At 36.2% G+C, this 17,358-nt stretch overlaps 1 protein-coding gene across 2 annotated transcripts in view; it reads right to left on the minus strand.

Moving 5' to 3' along the window:
* ATP10D (ATPase phospholipid transporting 10D (putative)) overlaps window positions 1-17,358 on the minus strand; it is an 81,636-nt gene that overhangs the window by 57,804 nt on the left and 6,474 nt on the right. For both annotated transcript variants that reach the window (XM_090266914.1, XM_090266915.1), the window contains exon 2: window positions 1,223-1,549. In XM_090266914.1, coding sequence (XP_090123040.1) covers window positions 1,223-1,512 — 290 coding nt within the window. In that variant the 5' untranslated portion in view covers window positions 1,513-1,549. The remainder of the gene's footprint in view (window positions 1-1,222; window positions 1,550-17,358) is intronic.

Below are 17,358 nucleotides of genomic sequence, written 5' to 3' on the forward strand. Positions count from 1 at the left end.
TTAAAGCCATTAATTCAACAGATTAACATTAATACTTAAAACACATCCACTGTTCAATAAATGCATATGGAACACATACAGAGTGAATGATGAGAACATTGAATGCTGAGAATCTCTGTACTCACATTAGCATTTTAACTCAACATTTCAAAAACAAAATAATGTTCTAGCCAAGTTTCTTTTTATTTGTCTTTAATTTTTCTGTTAATCCTCCTGGTCCTCACAGCTCAACATGATCACTTCATCTTTTTACTTAATTCCTCCTGCCTAATCTATACTACCTGAAACAGATTATCGCTCTTTTCATTCCCACATTGATCTAAATTCAGGCCTCCATTACAGCTCACCAGGATATGTACAGTATCTTCCTCAAAGTTCTCTCTGCCTTCAATCTGCCTCTCACTCTGTTAGTCAGAAAGGATTACTTCCAAGGCCTCAAGAGAATCCTCTGTGCTACTGCTTTTCATACTCCCTCCTCCATCTGAAATGTGCTTTGCTGACACCTATATTTTTCTCACCCACGCTCCATAATTAAGTTCAAATGCCATCCCCCCTTCTCCCGCTATAACTGTCAGTATTATTTCTTTTTGGAGGTTTCCATTCTACTTCGCAGCACTTTCTAACACTCATCACATCCACTATGTCTCTTCATTGTTTGTATACACATCCCGTCTCCCTTGCTAAACAGCAAAGTCCATAGAAAAAGAGCACCATTTAGACTTGCGTTTCCTTTGGTGTTTAAATTCATAAGAGAGATTGGATATATATTAAACTGAATTTTATTGTCATTTCATGTAAGAATAGCTTACATTTGCATTTGTTTCAGAGCTCTAGCTCTCCATATTATCAAGAGAAGATTAAAATAAGGCATGGTTTAATGCAAAGAGCACATGAGCAAGAACGAGGCAACGTAAGACGACAGCCACTGTTCTGCTCCTTATCACGGGCATGACACTGGCTCCACCGCAGTGTCAAACCTAGTTTCCGAATCCATTATATGAGGATAACAATATCTTCCCTGATCAAGAGAAAGCATCTTACCAACTGTAAAGTGCTATGTGAATGCAAGCAGTCATCATTCCACAACAGACCCTACCAGAATTGTCAAAAACCACGTCACAAGTCTTAGGTAACATACAATGTTATGAAAATGAAAAATCATATATATCATCTAGAATGACAAAAAAAACAACCTAAGGTATTTTTCAAAAATCAAAAGTACCTGTGAAATTGTTCAAATAAATTTCTTGGCACAAAATTCAGAAGTGTGTACTTTGTCGTGCGTATTCGGTTATTCACGTAGGTTGCAGAGAACTCTTCATACTCTTCCTTGAAGGGCTGGAGGTGGGGAACAACAACCCGGTGCTTTCCTGCCAGCCTGGGGGTCTGAGAGGACTTGCCCCCACAGGCAAGCAGTGAGGAATAGTCGTACGGCCTCTCGTCATCCTCCCGGTGTGCACCGCCTGTCAGCCACTGCCAGTGATACCTGGCCCATTGAAGAGGCTCAGTCATGTCCAAAATGCAGTGAGATCCAGGCTGTGCAGGTGATCTGGCAAAACAAATAAAAGCCCATTAAAACACTTCTCAAAAGCTTCCGGAAAGTCTTAAAGAATAGTAAAGATTGTAAAACGAGAATTTATTTTCTGTACCAAATAAATATACGACCCAATGGCTCAAGGAATAAATGGGAAAGTAAAACTAGTATTTGGAACTCCATGTTAATAAAAAATCTGTATTAAACAAAGGATACTCCTTCTGCCTCACAGGCTGATCTTCTGATCATCTAAGTATCAAGAGACAGAAATCTAAAATGCCATACCATAACTTGAAGCAAGTAATTTGGGTCAAATGTACACAAATCTTTTAAATTATCTGATCATCAGTTTTCTCTTCTTTGAAATGGAATACTGTACTGCATGTGTCCGGAATTGTTGTGAGGATTAAATGAATACGATGTAAGTCACCCACCATAAAACCTGACACAGAGCAAGCAGTCATTAAAACACTTCCTATGAAGATTACAAAAATGGTCACAAATTCTTTCTTTCCCTGTATGCACATCCCTTCATACATCAAGTTGGAGAGTCTCTCTACCCATTGAATCTCGACTTGACTGTGTGCTTTGCTTTGCTCATGAAACCCTAGTACACATCACACAAGCAGAGGCCTGGGATGTGCTTGTTCATGGGTAACCCACTGCCCTTGAGAACCCTGTGGCCACTACCATGAATACACATGACCCACTTACCAGCTCTGCACCAGTCAGTATGTGGGTGAGGCCACTGACCACCAGCTGACCACTAACTAATATGTGAGTGTGCCCAGATGACACAATCCAGGACAGAGCACAGCCCAAACTGCCAACTCATCAAATTGTGAGACATTTAAAGTTACATCACCAAGTTTTGGGGTTATACGTTATAAAATAAAATAAAATCTAACTCTTAGACAATGTCTTCCATATTTCCAAGTTTTCCTCATTTGCCAAGAAATTCAGCCCTGCCTGGAATGTAAGCTCATTAACTATGGGGGGTAAAGCTAATATTTATTAAGAGTACACTATTTTACAGCTGCCCCAATCTTTTCCCCTTTTGCTCTCCTCCATCCAGCCCACCCCAACTCCCCATTTTAACAATAAAAAATCTTAAAAGATAAAATAAAATTGATAATCCAAACAAAAAAATTACAATTTTATTTTTTTCACCTTTTAATGTTTTTTTTTGGTATTAAATTCACAATATATTATTTCACTGTATATAATACCATATATGTGCAAGCCAATCATTAATAACAGAGTAATTCATTACTATTATAAAAAAAAAAAAGAGTGCACTATATGCCAAGCACTTTATATGCATTATCTTACTTAATGGTAACATCAGTCTGATAACTCAGGTATCATTGCTATTTTACAGAAGAGGAAGTAGGCTTAGAGAAATAAAGCAACGTGCTGAAATTCATATGGCTAGTAACTAGGTAAAGCTGATTCAAACCAAATCTTCCTAACTCAACAGTTTCTGCTCTTAACTGTTCATGTGCCTCATTTATCTTTACACTCACAGTATCTGGCACTTAGTAGGTGCCCAAAAGTTCACCTGGTAGCTAATGAGCATGCCAGCAAATTAGCAAGGGGGGGGGGCAAGATCTGGAGGCCTCGGCGCCTATCCTTATGTTATCAATGACATTGCATGTACTTATCATCCTAGATTGGAGCTCTTGGAGATAATCTAAACTGTTAACAAAACTCTCCAGAAGAAATTTTACTCAGGTGGCCTATGACCTCACCTGGAGAAAAATTATATTACGTGCTAGAAACTACACTAGGCTAGAAATACAGGCATGATTAAGACCTAGATCCCCTTTTCTGGGAGCTCAGGGTCTAGGTGAGGTGAAAGGCATCTAAATATATAAATGCAAAACCAAGTGCAAAATCGTATTCAAGGTGCTGAAGTAGTTCGGGCAAATTATTTAAATGTGCTTCCTTCCAAAGCTTCATTCTAACACGTCTACTGAATCTTTTCTCTGAAGTGCTGTACTAGCCAGAAATTAATAGTTTCTCCCTAAGGATACAAAAACTATATCGAGCTTTCATGGATCTGAAATCATAAATCATTACAAAACGGCATTAGAAGATTTGCCCCAATAATAATCTAGTATTGTTAGTGAGTCAATGTTTTTAATAATTCATTCTTGTTTACACACTTGTTTATTATATATTGGCCTTTAAGCAATCCAAGAGATTCGTCGGCAGCCGTCCGTCTCGAGAGACGATGGTGTAGCTTCTTAAGAGTCTATCTGCACCACCGAGAATGGCTGTGCAGTCCGACTCGGGAGTGACACAGTATCTGTCTCCTCCCGTGTTGAATCGACATCTTGCGATGACGCTGGAGTGTCCTCTCCAGTGAAGCTGAAGCTACAGAGCCTGGGCAGGGTGATATGGAGGGTCTGCTGTTGCCCATGCAGCAGACCCCCCCCTCTCTTCGCAGTTGAAGGATCCAAGGGAAAGACGGAGTCAATACAGCTTGGCTTCAGGTGGCCGCAGGAGTTGCCGGTGTTGACTACAACGTCAAACCGCCTTAGGGACTCCGGCTCCGGATTTTCTGTCGGGGTTTACTCCCTTAGCCTTTCCCCTGAAGAGGTATGCCGCAAGGCAGCGGAGGTTTTTTGGATTCAGAGTTTTCCTTCTCTGATGTGCCCTGACTAGAAGATCGAACCAGCGACACTTAGCTCGCAGGCCGACGCTCAATCCACTGAGCCAAACCAGCCAGGGGGAAATCCAAGAGATTAGTTAGATAGTATTACTTCATCACTGCATTTTCAGAAAATAAGTTGAATCACAAATAATAATCTTCTAAAAATCCATCAAATCTTTAAAAATTATATGATCTAAAGAAAGTTACTTTTAATGGGAAAAATTTAATAGCTTCCAAGTGTGTGTATTTGGATACTGACCCACAATACAATATATAGCCTCCAGTATTAGTGAGAAGAAAATATCCGTAAAGTCAGTCTTACCAGTTTTACACTAGTAATGAAAACAAGAAAAAAAAATAGTTCTGTCCCTATCAAATTCTGTCCTTTGGAGTTTGCTGTCTAAAATATTGGCTCAGAGAGGGCTACCTACATCAATAAACTTCGGTCAAAATAACTCTCAGTCTCTTATTAACAAAATTTTTCACAAAGTCTTCCCCTGAAGTGAGTTGAAAAGCCTGGTTTTCACTTCATTATAAACAAAATAGTTTCTTATCCTAGATTAGTGGACATTTAGTCAACATAAAAAGGTCCTTGAAATTTGGTTGTATCAAAAACATCTCTAGCTCCTGTCTCTGTGGCTCAGTTGGTTGGGTGTAGTCCCACAAACCAAGAGTCTTGGGTTTGATTCCCGCTCAGGACCCGTGCCTAGGTTGCAGGTTCAGTCCCCAGTCAGGGCATGTACAAAAGGTAACCAATCTATATTTTTCTCACATCAATGTTTCTCTCCCTCTCTCTCTCCCTTCCCCTCTTTAATTGGAGTCTGCCTGGCAACCAACTAGTTAAGGATAGTAACAGCATCTCCCAACTGTTCCCAGGGGTAAGTAGAGCCACCCAGGAGACAAAAGCTCTAAGGAACAACTTAGTGTGAAGTATTTTTAGTATTTTTCAAGAACATCATTCATAATCCTAAGATTTTGCCCACTCTACAAAGGCTGATTTGTTACAATTTTCTGATAATAAACAAAATGGTTCCATGCTTTGTTTGACCCGATTTTATGCCACTGATTGGAACCCTGCCTTGGGAATTAATAGTGTATTCTTAAACACACGAAGAACAAAGTGCTTCAAGTTCAATTATTATCACTTAGAACCAGAAAGAATATTTCAGGTCTAGATACTCTGCTCCGAGTGAGCTGCTGCCCACAAAGGGAGGGAGATTTAGCATTTCAGGTTTTTTTTAAAGTCTCCATTATTAATTTCATTTTTCACTTAAAAGCAACTACTATTGTACAAAATTTTGAATTACAAAAAACTCTGCTGGTTAGTGATGAAAAAATACCATTAAAGATTAACACTAAGAAAAGGCCTGCGTGTTCCCAGGCGGAGCATGGTAACCTAAAGCCCAACATCACCCAGAAATGCAGTGTCAAAGAACACCTGACTCTGGACACCTTGCTTTAATTAATTGGTATTAGCGTTTTAACTAGAATTTTAAGGTTAATCAATATGGCCACAGATCCTAAAAATCAAGATTATTAATATACATGTTAACATTGGGAGAGAGGGGTTGAATAGGAGGTTAATACAAACCAAATGCTATATATACCCAAGTTGTAATACTATTTCACAGCAAGACAATAGAAAAATAAAAAGTTTGATTGCAAGTAATCATTTATCACCATCACAGAAATATCTAAGTACTAAAAATATATATGTGTAAATTTCTTTATAATTGGCACAAGAAAATTAGAAACCAGTTTTACTTATGCAATAAAATTTAGCAAATTATATAATTCTGGTAATGGGATTGGGAATTGCTGTAATATATTGGGTATCGCAAAGTGGGAATAAAGAGGGAATAGATGAAGATTGTTAATTTTTCTTTCTTTGTGCAATGAAATGTACTGATTTATAATTTTTTAAAATTAATTTTCAAGTTTTTAAAGGAAGAGGTTATGATTAGAGCTATGAAACAGTCTAATGCTGCCCTAAGCATTAGATGTGCACGATGCTACATGATCCAATATTCTATTCAATCACAGAAGCTGAAAAAAAACCTGTAATTAAAGTTCAAAAATCTATAAGCTATCATTTTTAGCCATAAGATCAATTAAGATCAGAAGTAAAGAAATACAAACCAAACATTGCTTAGAAAATAAGTACATAATAACACTTCTATAATAATTACTGTTTACAATATACATTTCACATGTCATTCACAACTTGGTATGAAGTTTCACTTCCAAGTTTCAGAGGAAGAAACGAAAGGAAGAAACTCAAGGCATGCAATAATTGACTCCAAAGTCACGCCTTTCCAACTATACAATTCCATTTATATATAAAATTTAAAAGAATCAAATATGTTCGTTTAAACTCATTATTTCTAATTATATTTTTCTAGAAGACATTAAAAACTACAATCCTTCAGTAACAGAGTGTACCTAAAGTATTAATAACAGGTACTATGTTCCTTCTTGTATACCAATGTATTTGAAAGCAGACAGTGCTTAAAAACCCTGTTTCCCTTAACAAAAGCTTAATGGAAATTTTGTAGCAGGACTGATTATCAAAGGTAAATATGAGATAATGAATTCCCTTGGGCCCAATTAGTATTTAAAAATTTCTGAGGTCATCACCAGCCAACAAACAGCTTGAAATATATACATGAACTCACTTGTCTAAAAGAGAAAACATGTATAGTCTTTTCAAGATGCTTTGAGTCCATGGCTGTAAAATTCCAGTGTGCATCAGAATGTGCTGAACCACTGTGCATACACCCATGTTCCTGATTCAGCAAGTCTGGGGTGGGGCTCAAGAATCCACATTTCTAATAAGTTCCCACATGATGCTCAAGCTGGTCCTTGGAACATACTTTGAGAACCAGTACTTATGCTAAGTAAATTTATTTCAGTATATAAAGTTGTAATTCAGAATAAAAAGTTGATTAGATAGCACTTCTGTTATTGGGCAGTCCACCTCCTTTGAGTGTACAGACCAAAGCTATGTCCCAATGACTTGACTGCCAATAAAAGCAGACCCTCTCATCTAAGGCTAGAACTCACTACAATAGTGAAAATGTAGTTGACACACCAAAATCCCCAGCAGTAGGTGATGAGGCCCTGAGGACTGATTCTTTCTGCAGAGTTAATACAGTTATAATCAGTTTCAACCAACATTTCCAAAAATACGGCAAGGGAGAACAATGGGTCCCAGCCTTGACAGACTTATAACCTTCTCAACCGATTAGAAATTATTAACAAAATAACAAAGTTCTTATATGCTCCAAACCTTGGAAGAAAGAGAATGTACCTATCAGGATCAATAAACAATAGAGAAAAATATTATAGTTATTAGGAGAATTTTCACAGCAGACTCATGATATGCAAGTCTTCTTAACCTGTATGTCACAGGTAGCCCTTTCTGAGCACAGCGAGCCCTAAGAGAACTAAAGCTGTTCCAGTCTGGGTCACCTCTGACCTACTTGTCCAGCCCTCTCTTTAAGAAGCTTATTATCCCAAGGAAACTGATTCCTTATCTGACAGGTAATAAGCAAGAAGGTGGCAGGAAGATCATTTGATATCTTTGCTGGTTTCTTTATTGCATCAGGTGTCAAGGTGATATGCTGACATGGCTCCCTTAGTAATTATTATCCTGCTATTTATAAAAGGGTTTTTCTCCACCCCAAATAATCTTTGGAAAAGAAGATAAATACAAACAGTTACAGGTGTAGCTAATATGGGCTTTGGTGATAGCCAGGGTCAGTTTATACAGTTGGAAAACTGTGGATCCTAAATGATGGAAGTCACATATCCTCAGAGATCTCCACTGTGTGGGAGGAACCATATTTGCAAAATAAAGTCATCTTAGAGCTCTCTGTACTATTTAATACTTTCTATTAAACTTCTTGAATGGAATTCTCAGTATAAGTATATATTTTATATTTCAGATACAAACAAGAGGCCAGGCAAGGGTATACACATCACCAAAAACATTAAAATAATTACTTTTGATAATTTGTGATTATCATCACGGGAAGAAGTACTATGTTGGTATATAAAAAATTACATCATAGTATCTTTCACTTATACACTAACAAAGAATTCCTTTTGATAGTTACATGATTTTTAGGATGCTAATGGAAAAAGGTCAACTCCAATCAAGCACATAGCCTGTATGCATCTTTAGAAAAAGTGTTTAAACCAAGTTCACTCAGTCCCAATTCATTCAACACACAAGACCTGCAAACCAAACCCTATGGCTGATGCTGGGCAAACAGAAACCAAAGACACTGTTCTACATCATAGCAGCAGCCTCTAACTCAGACTGAGGGAAGACACCCTCCACCCTCAGTTTAGAATTTTTAATTACATGTTTATTTTGAAAGAAGACATAAGTATAAAAGATGACTCTGGTATCTCAATGCATTGCTTTCTACTGGGAAAAGTCATCATTCATTCTTTTTTTTTTTTTTTTAATCCTCACCCGAGGACATTTTTTCATTGCTTTTTTAGAGAGACAGGAAGGGAGAGAAGGAGGGAGAGAGAGAAACATCCATGCCAGAGAGAAGCATCAACTGGCTTCCTCCCTTACGTGTGAACTGGTGATGTCTGCACATGCACCCAGGATGTATGTGAATGGACCAGGAATCCCTCGCACCCAGTCGGTGGACTAAACCCGCAACCTAGGCAGGGAGCCCAAATGGGAATCAAACCTGCCACCTTTCAGTTACAACCAACCAAGTCACACCAGCCAGGGAAAGTTACTCATTCTTAATGTTTCCAAGATATGTTAAATATAAAGAGATTCTTCTATTTTCTCGTGTGAGAATTAAGTATTTATCTGTCCATCCAGACACTGAAAGTTTTATAATCTCTCTTCTTCAATATATCTCAGCTTTTTCTTGAAGGGACCACACCTCCAATTGAGTTACCTTTTGCTAATGCTTAGACTCAAAACCCGTTTAAGCTAACAAAAAGGCAGAAAAAAATGTCACAGTGGTATGCGTGTCTCTCCATGTTACTGGAAACTAAAAAATAAAATCTCATCCATACTCATGGTAAATTACCAATATAGCGCAGTCTATACTTAAGTTAGCTGAAAATATATAAACATATATTGAAATTTTAATGATAGCGATTTTTAATAATATGTCTGACATTGGTAATCCTAGATACTCCAAAAACTTACTTTACTGAAATGATGGAATAGCAAGTTTTTGAGATTCAGTTATTCAACTCTAATACAATTATTAATTCAACAAACCTAAGATCATAACAATATCTACCATTAAAAAGACATGCCGAGCTTTGTGCTGGGAGAAATACACATTAACTTTAATACTGACAACAAAGTACATAGTTATATCCCCATTTAAGGATGAAAACAAACTGAAGCTCAGAGTGATTGAGAAACTCACCCAGTGACGCAACTTGGCAAATGGTTACCCACGCCTAATCCAAATGTGTCTGATGGAGTGAGAGCCTCTGCAACCAGCAGAAGACTCTGATTTAGGGCAGAAACATGTAAGCAATAAGTTGGTAGGAGGCACATAGTTTCTGGCAGCCTATCAGGGAATGTGAGGGTTGGTATGAGATTTAAACTTAAGTCATTTAGAGAGGAAAATACTAAAGACATACTTCATCTGAAAAACTAAAATTACTAATTCAAATATTTTTATTTACTTAATTTTAAAAGTCATCAGATGCATTCAATAGAAAGGTCTTTACATGTATCTGAAATATAATTTAACATATAAAAATAAAATGTACTTTAAAATAAATGATCCACTTTCAGTCTGACTTCAATATCATCTGACCCCACAGGAACCTATAAGCAACTGACCTATCATCTCTCACTGCCCCTCCTTCTTGCATGTCCTCATATCCCTGCTTACACATTTTTAATTTTATGGTCAACACTGTTATCACTTCCTTGTACATTCTTTCTATCCCTTAGGTCCGCTCTCACTTTTTTCTTGGCAAAGCCCTTACCCTAGTTTTAGTCAAATCAATTACATCAAATTCCTATATACTCTTTTCCAGTACCTATAGGTTGAAAGCACCAAAAGAGAAACACACAACGTGCCTGATCAGTGTCACTTTAAATTCTTGACCATGAACTTCAAGTTGGCCCCACATGTCAACTGCAATCATACAGAATTTCTAGGCTCTTTGCTTTCCCATTTTAATAGGCAACTGTTTCATACCTGCGCCTCTAACTTCATATCTCCCTCCCAACTTTCTTTCTGCTCATGAACTTGTTTCTATTTTACTGAGAAAACTAAAATCATCAAAAGAGAATTTCTACAGGTACCCCTATGTAACTATCCTCCAGCCTTCAGACCTCTTCCCCAAACCTCAGACTCATATCTCTGACTGCCAACCAGATAGCCCATCTCCCAACAGTAACACGAGAAACAGGGAGCTCCCGACAGCTGAGGGCAGCTTCATCCTTCCAGACACTCAGCTCCAAAGCCTTTGCATCATCGTGGAGTCCGGTCTTCTCTCAAAACCCACACACAGGCAGTCAGGAAATTCTGTTGGCCCCCTACCTTTAAAATATATCCAGAATCTCATAAATTGGCATCACTTCCACCACTAACACCCTAGTCCAATACTATCACCTGGCCCTGTTAAAGCCTAAGTTAGATGTGACATTTCCACAATTTAAAACTCTCTAAAGGCTCTTCTCTTAGTTATAAGAGCAGCTGCCAGTGCCTCACTATCTGCGTCCCAATGTCTTCTCAATCTTTTACCTCCCCTCCTTCCCCCCACTCTTGCACAGCCTTGTCTCAGCTGCCCCTATGTTCCTTCCCTGTTTTATTTTTCATAGAACTCACAGCACTCACTAATAACATGCTTATTTTTGTATTTCAGTTCTGCTGTCTTCCCCCTTCATTAGAAGAGGAATGGCGACCTTTTCTGTTCACTGATATAGCCTCGCCTTAAAACAGTAAGTACCAGGCACAGTAGACTTTCAATGTGTATTTGTGGAATGAATATAGGAACGAATGAATTAAATAACGCCTCTCTTACATGCAGACTATCTGTGACAATCTTATATACACTGGCTCTAGAAGTGATACATGCTTAGTTATTCCATGATACATTGTTACAGCTTTTATTATGCATGTTATTACAGTTCATATTAAGGTCTATAGCATGTCATCCTACAATAGCCACTAACAAGACTGTAACAGGAAGACATAAAAGAGGAAATAAAACAAGCAGAATCTGTTTTTAAAAATAGCCAGTGATTTCAATTTCACTGTTAAGACGTTTTTCTCAGTAACCTTTTTTTTTTTTTTCCCCAGATAGCTTAAGCTTTACTTTTTAAGTACCAAAACAATTTCATCCAGGATGGGAACATTATAAATGTGTTCTCAATTTTCCTCTACTTTACACAGCATTTTAAATAAATTTTCTTCTCTGAGAATTCAGCACCAATGTGCTTAGCATTACTTATTGCAAAGTGCTCTATAAAGTGATGCCTTGAGAGTCTTCAGAAGCATATTCATAGGTTTTCTTCCAGTAGTTGAAGACTTCCTCGTTTTGAATGCTCATGTCTAATTTTACAGGTTTGGATCTCCCTTGGCTGCCCAAATATCTGCCTTTATCAAAACTTAACTCGTACTTCCAACTACCTTAGAAGAGTTAATGAACACATAAATAAACTGAATTAATGACCTCAATGGAAAGGCTACCATGTGTCAGCCATGCATTTTCCCAGGCACTGCGGTCAAAATGATGAAATGTCCCATGTCAACTCTGTGGTTCCCACCTTCAAAGAATACACAGTCCAGTATAGGGATCAGGTATGAACTTCATCAGATTTCCTCATTACGTGAAATTCCTCAGAGGTTAATCCTTGCAAGACAGGCTTTAATATGTTTATGGTCATCTTTCAGAGCAGCAAACACCAAGAACATTAAACACTAACCAGCAGGTAAACAAGTAAGTTCTGAGTGCTCATTTTGAAAACTAGAGCCAAAATATCTTTTTAAGCTGGCAGAAGAACACAAATTGTCTAGTTTGCTATCTTTATTTATTCATATAAAAGAGGACAAAATCTAGCTCTTTGTGATAAGCTGTGTGTGTGTGTGTATGTGTATGTAAAACATGGTAAACACAGTGGATTGATCCTACAGGTTTGCTTTAAAAGGTTATTAGAAAGATAAAGAAAGGAGAATGAAATATACTTATTCAATATCTGCTTCCCCTACAAGACCACTTTTTTCACTGTTTTAATACTAAACTGGGCAGTTCCTGACACATGGCAAGTACACAATGAATATTTTTAAATAAATCAACTAATGTTCAGTCAGATACATGATGGTGTACTATGCATCCTAGGAATGTGAGTACTCATCAAACAAACAAACAAAAAAAATCTTTAGAGTTTAAAGGCCAAGCAATCAGTAAGTGTGAAAAATTATTGCACAATGATGGAGCGGGGTTTGTTGCTGGGATTCTACTTAATCAAATTCTATGCTGACCTTTGAAATCCTAGTTGGCCTACAGCTTTTGCTTACCTTAGTCATAGATAACAATTATATTTGTTTCAGACTTACTTCGTATTATATCAGTTGTCCCCACGTGGAGACAACTGTGCCCCCCCGCCCCCCACCAGGGCACACTTGGCAGTATCTTGAGACATTTTTCGTTATCACAACTGAGGGGGTCAGTGCTAATGGATAGATGCCATGGATGCTGTTATAATGCACAGGATATCTGGCCCCAAATGCCAATAATTCTATGCTAAAAACCATGGTCTAGAACAAGGCACCCCAGTTTTGTTCAAGAGAGAGGTAGGTAGCAGAGTAGAAAGAGAGGAGCTTTTCAGTCAGTCATGGGTTCAAATCCTGGTTCTAATCATTCATCCCCAATAGTATTTTGTATAATCCTCCGTTTCCCCATCAGGGAAATATATAATAACTACTCTTTAGGTTTGCCATGAGGAGTTAATGAGAATATATGCAAGGTACCTGACATATACTAGGATGATAAATGGCAGCTAATCTTACTGTTATGAGAGCACTTATTAATCAATCATTCAATGCCAACATTTATGCCAGGTAGGAAAAGCATTTTAAGATAATAAAGTTTAACAACTGGAATAGAAAATTCAGAATTTTAAGGCTGGAAAAAGATTTAAATATCCAACAAAATACTTTATTTATACACACACAAAAAATGCTGAGGTTTAGAGACAAAGACTTGTCCAATATTACACATCAAGTTAGTGGCAGCTCCCATAAAATAACACAGCTGTTCTCTCTACTGCCATTTTATTGCTCTTACATATATACATAGTTTTTAAAATTAATTCCTAAACTGCATCATTATTTATGAATGTGCCATAAATTACTTAAGTCAATTCGAATACTAGATTTGATGTATGCTAGAATTTTATACAATAGCATGCTTAGATTATAAAAAAAAAATTAAGATTTATTCAGCTAAAAATTTCACAGCTATTTTGAGGATCTGTCTTATTGTTTTAGTTTCATCCTAATATCACTCCCAAACACCTACTTTTTACATTAACACTTCCTTTATAAAAGCAACATTAGGAAGTATTCATTTCTGGTTTAAATATTTGCAAGAAGAACATACTTGGGAAAACCCACAGAGCTGACAAACTACAAATAAATAGGAAAAAATATTTTCAACTTCACTAGTAACCAATGAAAAGCAATTAAAGCAGAGTTAGTATTTTTTGCCTTGAATGTAAGAGTTTCTTTATTTGTAAAATGTTCAGTGAAGGCAAGCTTTCACACAGTGCTGGGGGAGAGAGTCTATGCTGCTTTTCCTTTTCAGCAGTCAAAGTTTATGTGCCTTAAAAATGTTCATCCTCTTTGGCTCTGAGTATAAAGATGACCAACTGAGCATTGGAAAGGGCACTAACACAAATGTCCAAAATGGGAAATTGTTAAATGGTGATATATCTAAGTGAAAATAATACTGCTATTAAAAATGATTTTCAATGAATTTTGTGAACAAAAATTGCTTGAAGTTTACAAGGTTTTAAACCATGATTTTGACCTGTAGACAAGTATGAGAATTACTAGCATAGATATGTAAACTATTTATATATTTTTTAAGTTTGGAGCAAAATGCTTTTAGAACACTTACACTGGTTATTTTGAGACAGAATATTAATAGATAATTTTAATTTTAGATACCTTTTGTAACTGCCCACATTTTCTACTGTGACCATATATATTTACTTTATAATTAGAAAACAGATCTTTATTTCAATTAAAACTTTCAAAACTCTAATCTCTAAACTTTATTAAATCTCAAAGCCTATGGTTTTGGTGGAGAAAAGCACACACAACATAATGTACTATTTCTACATTTAAAATGTAGGAAAAAGACAATTATTTGTTTGAATTTTGTTTTAAGAACAGCCTGATAAAATGCAAGACAAGCATGTTGCCTCTACACTGAAAAAGAATATTCATATCCAAATCCACAAACAGCATGTGTACATATTAATAATACTTGATGTTATTTAAGAGAAAACAAGAAAACCATAGTTTAGTACATAAAGCAACTGCAATAGAAAATTCAGAATTTTAAAGCTGGAAAAAAAGGTAAATATGTGTGTACCAGCCAAGAAGTCTTAAATGTAATGTAAAATGTTGAGAAGCCAACTAAAGCCTTCAGGTCTTTTTTATGCAAAAGACAATTACTAAAAATATCTCATCGATATGGCTGGTTGAATTTTAAGAGATAGCTAACTTAAATGCCCAGACAGTTTTGGAAGGCTGTCTTCTTTATGAAAATTGGGTGTGAAATAGAATTTAAATGATATCCTGCAAAAGAAAATTCAGATAATTATTGTAGTAAAACATAGGTAGGGCATATACATCTCTAGATAGCAAAGTAATCTCAAAATCTCAAAAACAAGTCTGTTAATGCTTTTTAACTATCATCTTCATTACTTTTTATATTAGAAAATTTAAGTCAGTGGGGAGAACAAAACCACTTCTAGGTCAAGGTTCTCAATTCGTACTTTAGAAACTGTTTCAAGATTCTTTCTGCTGATTACTAATACGTATCTTCATAACATGACCAATCTACAATATTCTGAAGTGACTGCATGGGCCTGGTAGCATAAAGAGATGTGACAAATAAAATTACCAGCAATAAATGAGAGGCTTTATCTAAATAACATACTTTGACTAAATACAAAATATATTAAAAGAATATAGCCCAAGTTGTATACAGATGCACTGTGAAAATACTTCTATGTTGGGATTTTAACTTTATAGAGAATGAATTAAGTCCATCATTCCTCACCTCTACAAAGACACTCAGGACCTCTGATAAGAAAACTTGATTCCCTAGGCACAAACTCTCTGCTGAAGAGTCATAAGGATTCATATTTCTTTCCTTAATCATCCTCCAAAAAATTACCCAATACCAAAGGATGGGGGAAATGTCCCCAACTTTTTTTCCTTATGAAACACTAACAGAAATGTTTAGCTTAATTATGCCTTGAAAGAGACTCTGTTGCCAGTAAATAAGTAATAAAACTAGCCAACAAATCTTTAAGTACTAAACCTTATCTTTTTATACTGTTTTTTAAGTTTTCTGTCTCTAATTAGTGACCTCTGATGTCAGCTCAGTGATGACACAGAAGTATTTTAAATGGCATGTGGGAAAGTCAAAGGTATTGTCTTTCATGGAGGCCTTTTCAAATAGACTAGGCACCTGCCTACTAAAATCCAGTGAATATGGCCTGCTACCAAGGATTTTACCCTAAGCCTATATTCTCAAATTAGCATAGATCAGAATCCCCTGGAGAGCCTGGGAAAAGAGATTATACCCCCTCTACACACACACACACACCAGTTTCTAGAAGGACTGACTTAAGCACCTCAAATGTGCTCTGGAAAGACTTATTTTTAATTTCTAAATATATTTTCTCTATAACTTCGTTATCATTAAATATTGTTTTTATGCAACTAATCATTTCTCTCTCAATGGATATAACAATATCTAATTGTCTTAATAATTAATGAAATTACTTTTTTATATACATAAAATGAAGAAATTATTTTCTGGATGAGTAACCACAAAAAATTTTCAAAAGCAAAAGTAATGATAACAACAACATGCTTAAAAAATGAGGAATAAAAAAATTAAATAGGAAAGTGATGTTATTTATAGCAAAATGGAAAGAATTTAGCTGCTGAAAGATGATATACATTTATAAAACTAAAGGTTAAGTCAATAGATTACATGAAATGTTTTCTAAAGGTCTCTTGCAGATTACTACATATATGAATCAAACACATCAAAGACTAAAATTTTAAATCATATATCTTTTCTTTGAAGTACAAGGCATTCATTACTGGATATATGATGAAGATGGGTTTACTTTAGTTGATCTACAAACAGGATATTTCAGTATAATGGATGCAAGGTTTGTAAGTTTCTAAAAATTATGTAAATATTCACTTCTAGAAACATTTGGGTGACTTAAAAAATCTTAAAATTATTCCACAGAAGAGTATCATTTTACAATAGCTAATAATTATTTCATCACATGACTTAATGTAACGAAAGCATAGATTACATATGTCAATTACTTAAACTGTCTCATCACATATATTTAAATTGTCCCAAGGCCTGTAAGTTAAGTAATACTAAGTACAATATATAAACACCAATAAGGGACAGGAGAAAGCTGCAAATTGTATTATAAAGGAATTGAGGGTATTAGGGGTCTTTTTGGTTCCATATAAATTTTTGAAGTATTCATTCTAGGTCTGTGAAATATATCATTGGTATTTTAATAAGGATCGATTGCATTGAATCTATAAATTGCTTTGGGTGGTATGAACATTTTAATGATGTTAATTCTTCCCATCCATGAGCATGGTATTTGCTTCCATTTATTTGCATGTTCTTTAACAAGTGCTGGCGAGAAAGTGGAGAAAAGGGAACCCTAGTGTACTGTTGGTGGAAATGCAGGCTGGTGCAGCCACTATGGAAAACAGTACAGTATTCCCTCACGTATCGTGGGTATTACGTTCCAGACCCCCCCGCGAAGTAGGAACCTTACATTTATTCTACACTCTAAAACCTACGTAACTTTAACAACATACGTATACAGTACCGCAAAATCCCGCAATATAGCGAAAAATCCGTG

The sequence above is a fragment of the Furipterus horrens genome, unplaced genomic scaffold (assembly GCF_987537825.1).
Source record: "Furipterus horrens unplaced genomic scaffold, mFurHor1.1.pri manual_scaffold_2, whole genome shotgun sequence".
Taxonomy (NCBI): Eukaryota; Metazoa; Chordata; class Mammalia; order Chiroptera; family Furipteridae; genus Furipterus; species Furipterus horrens.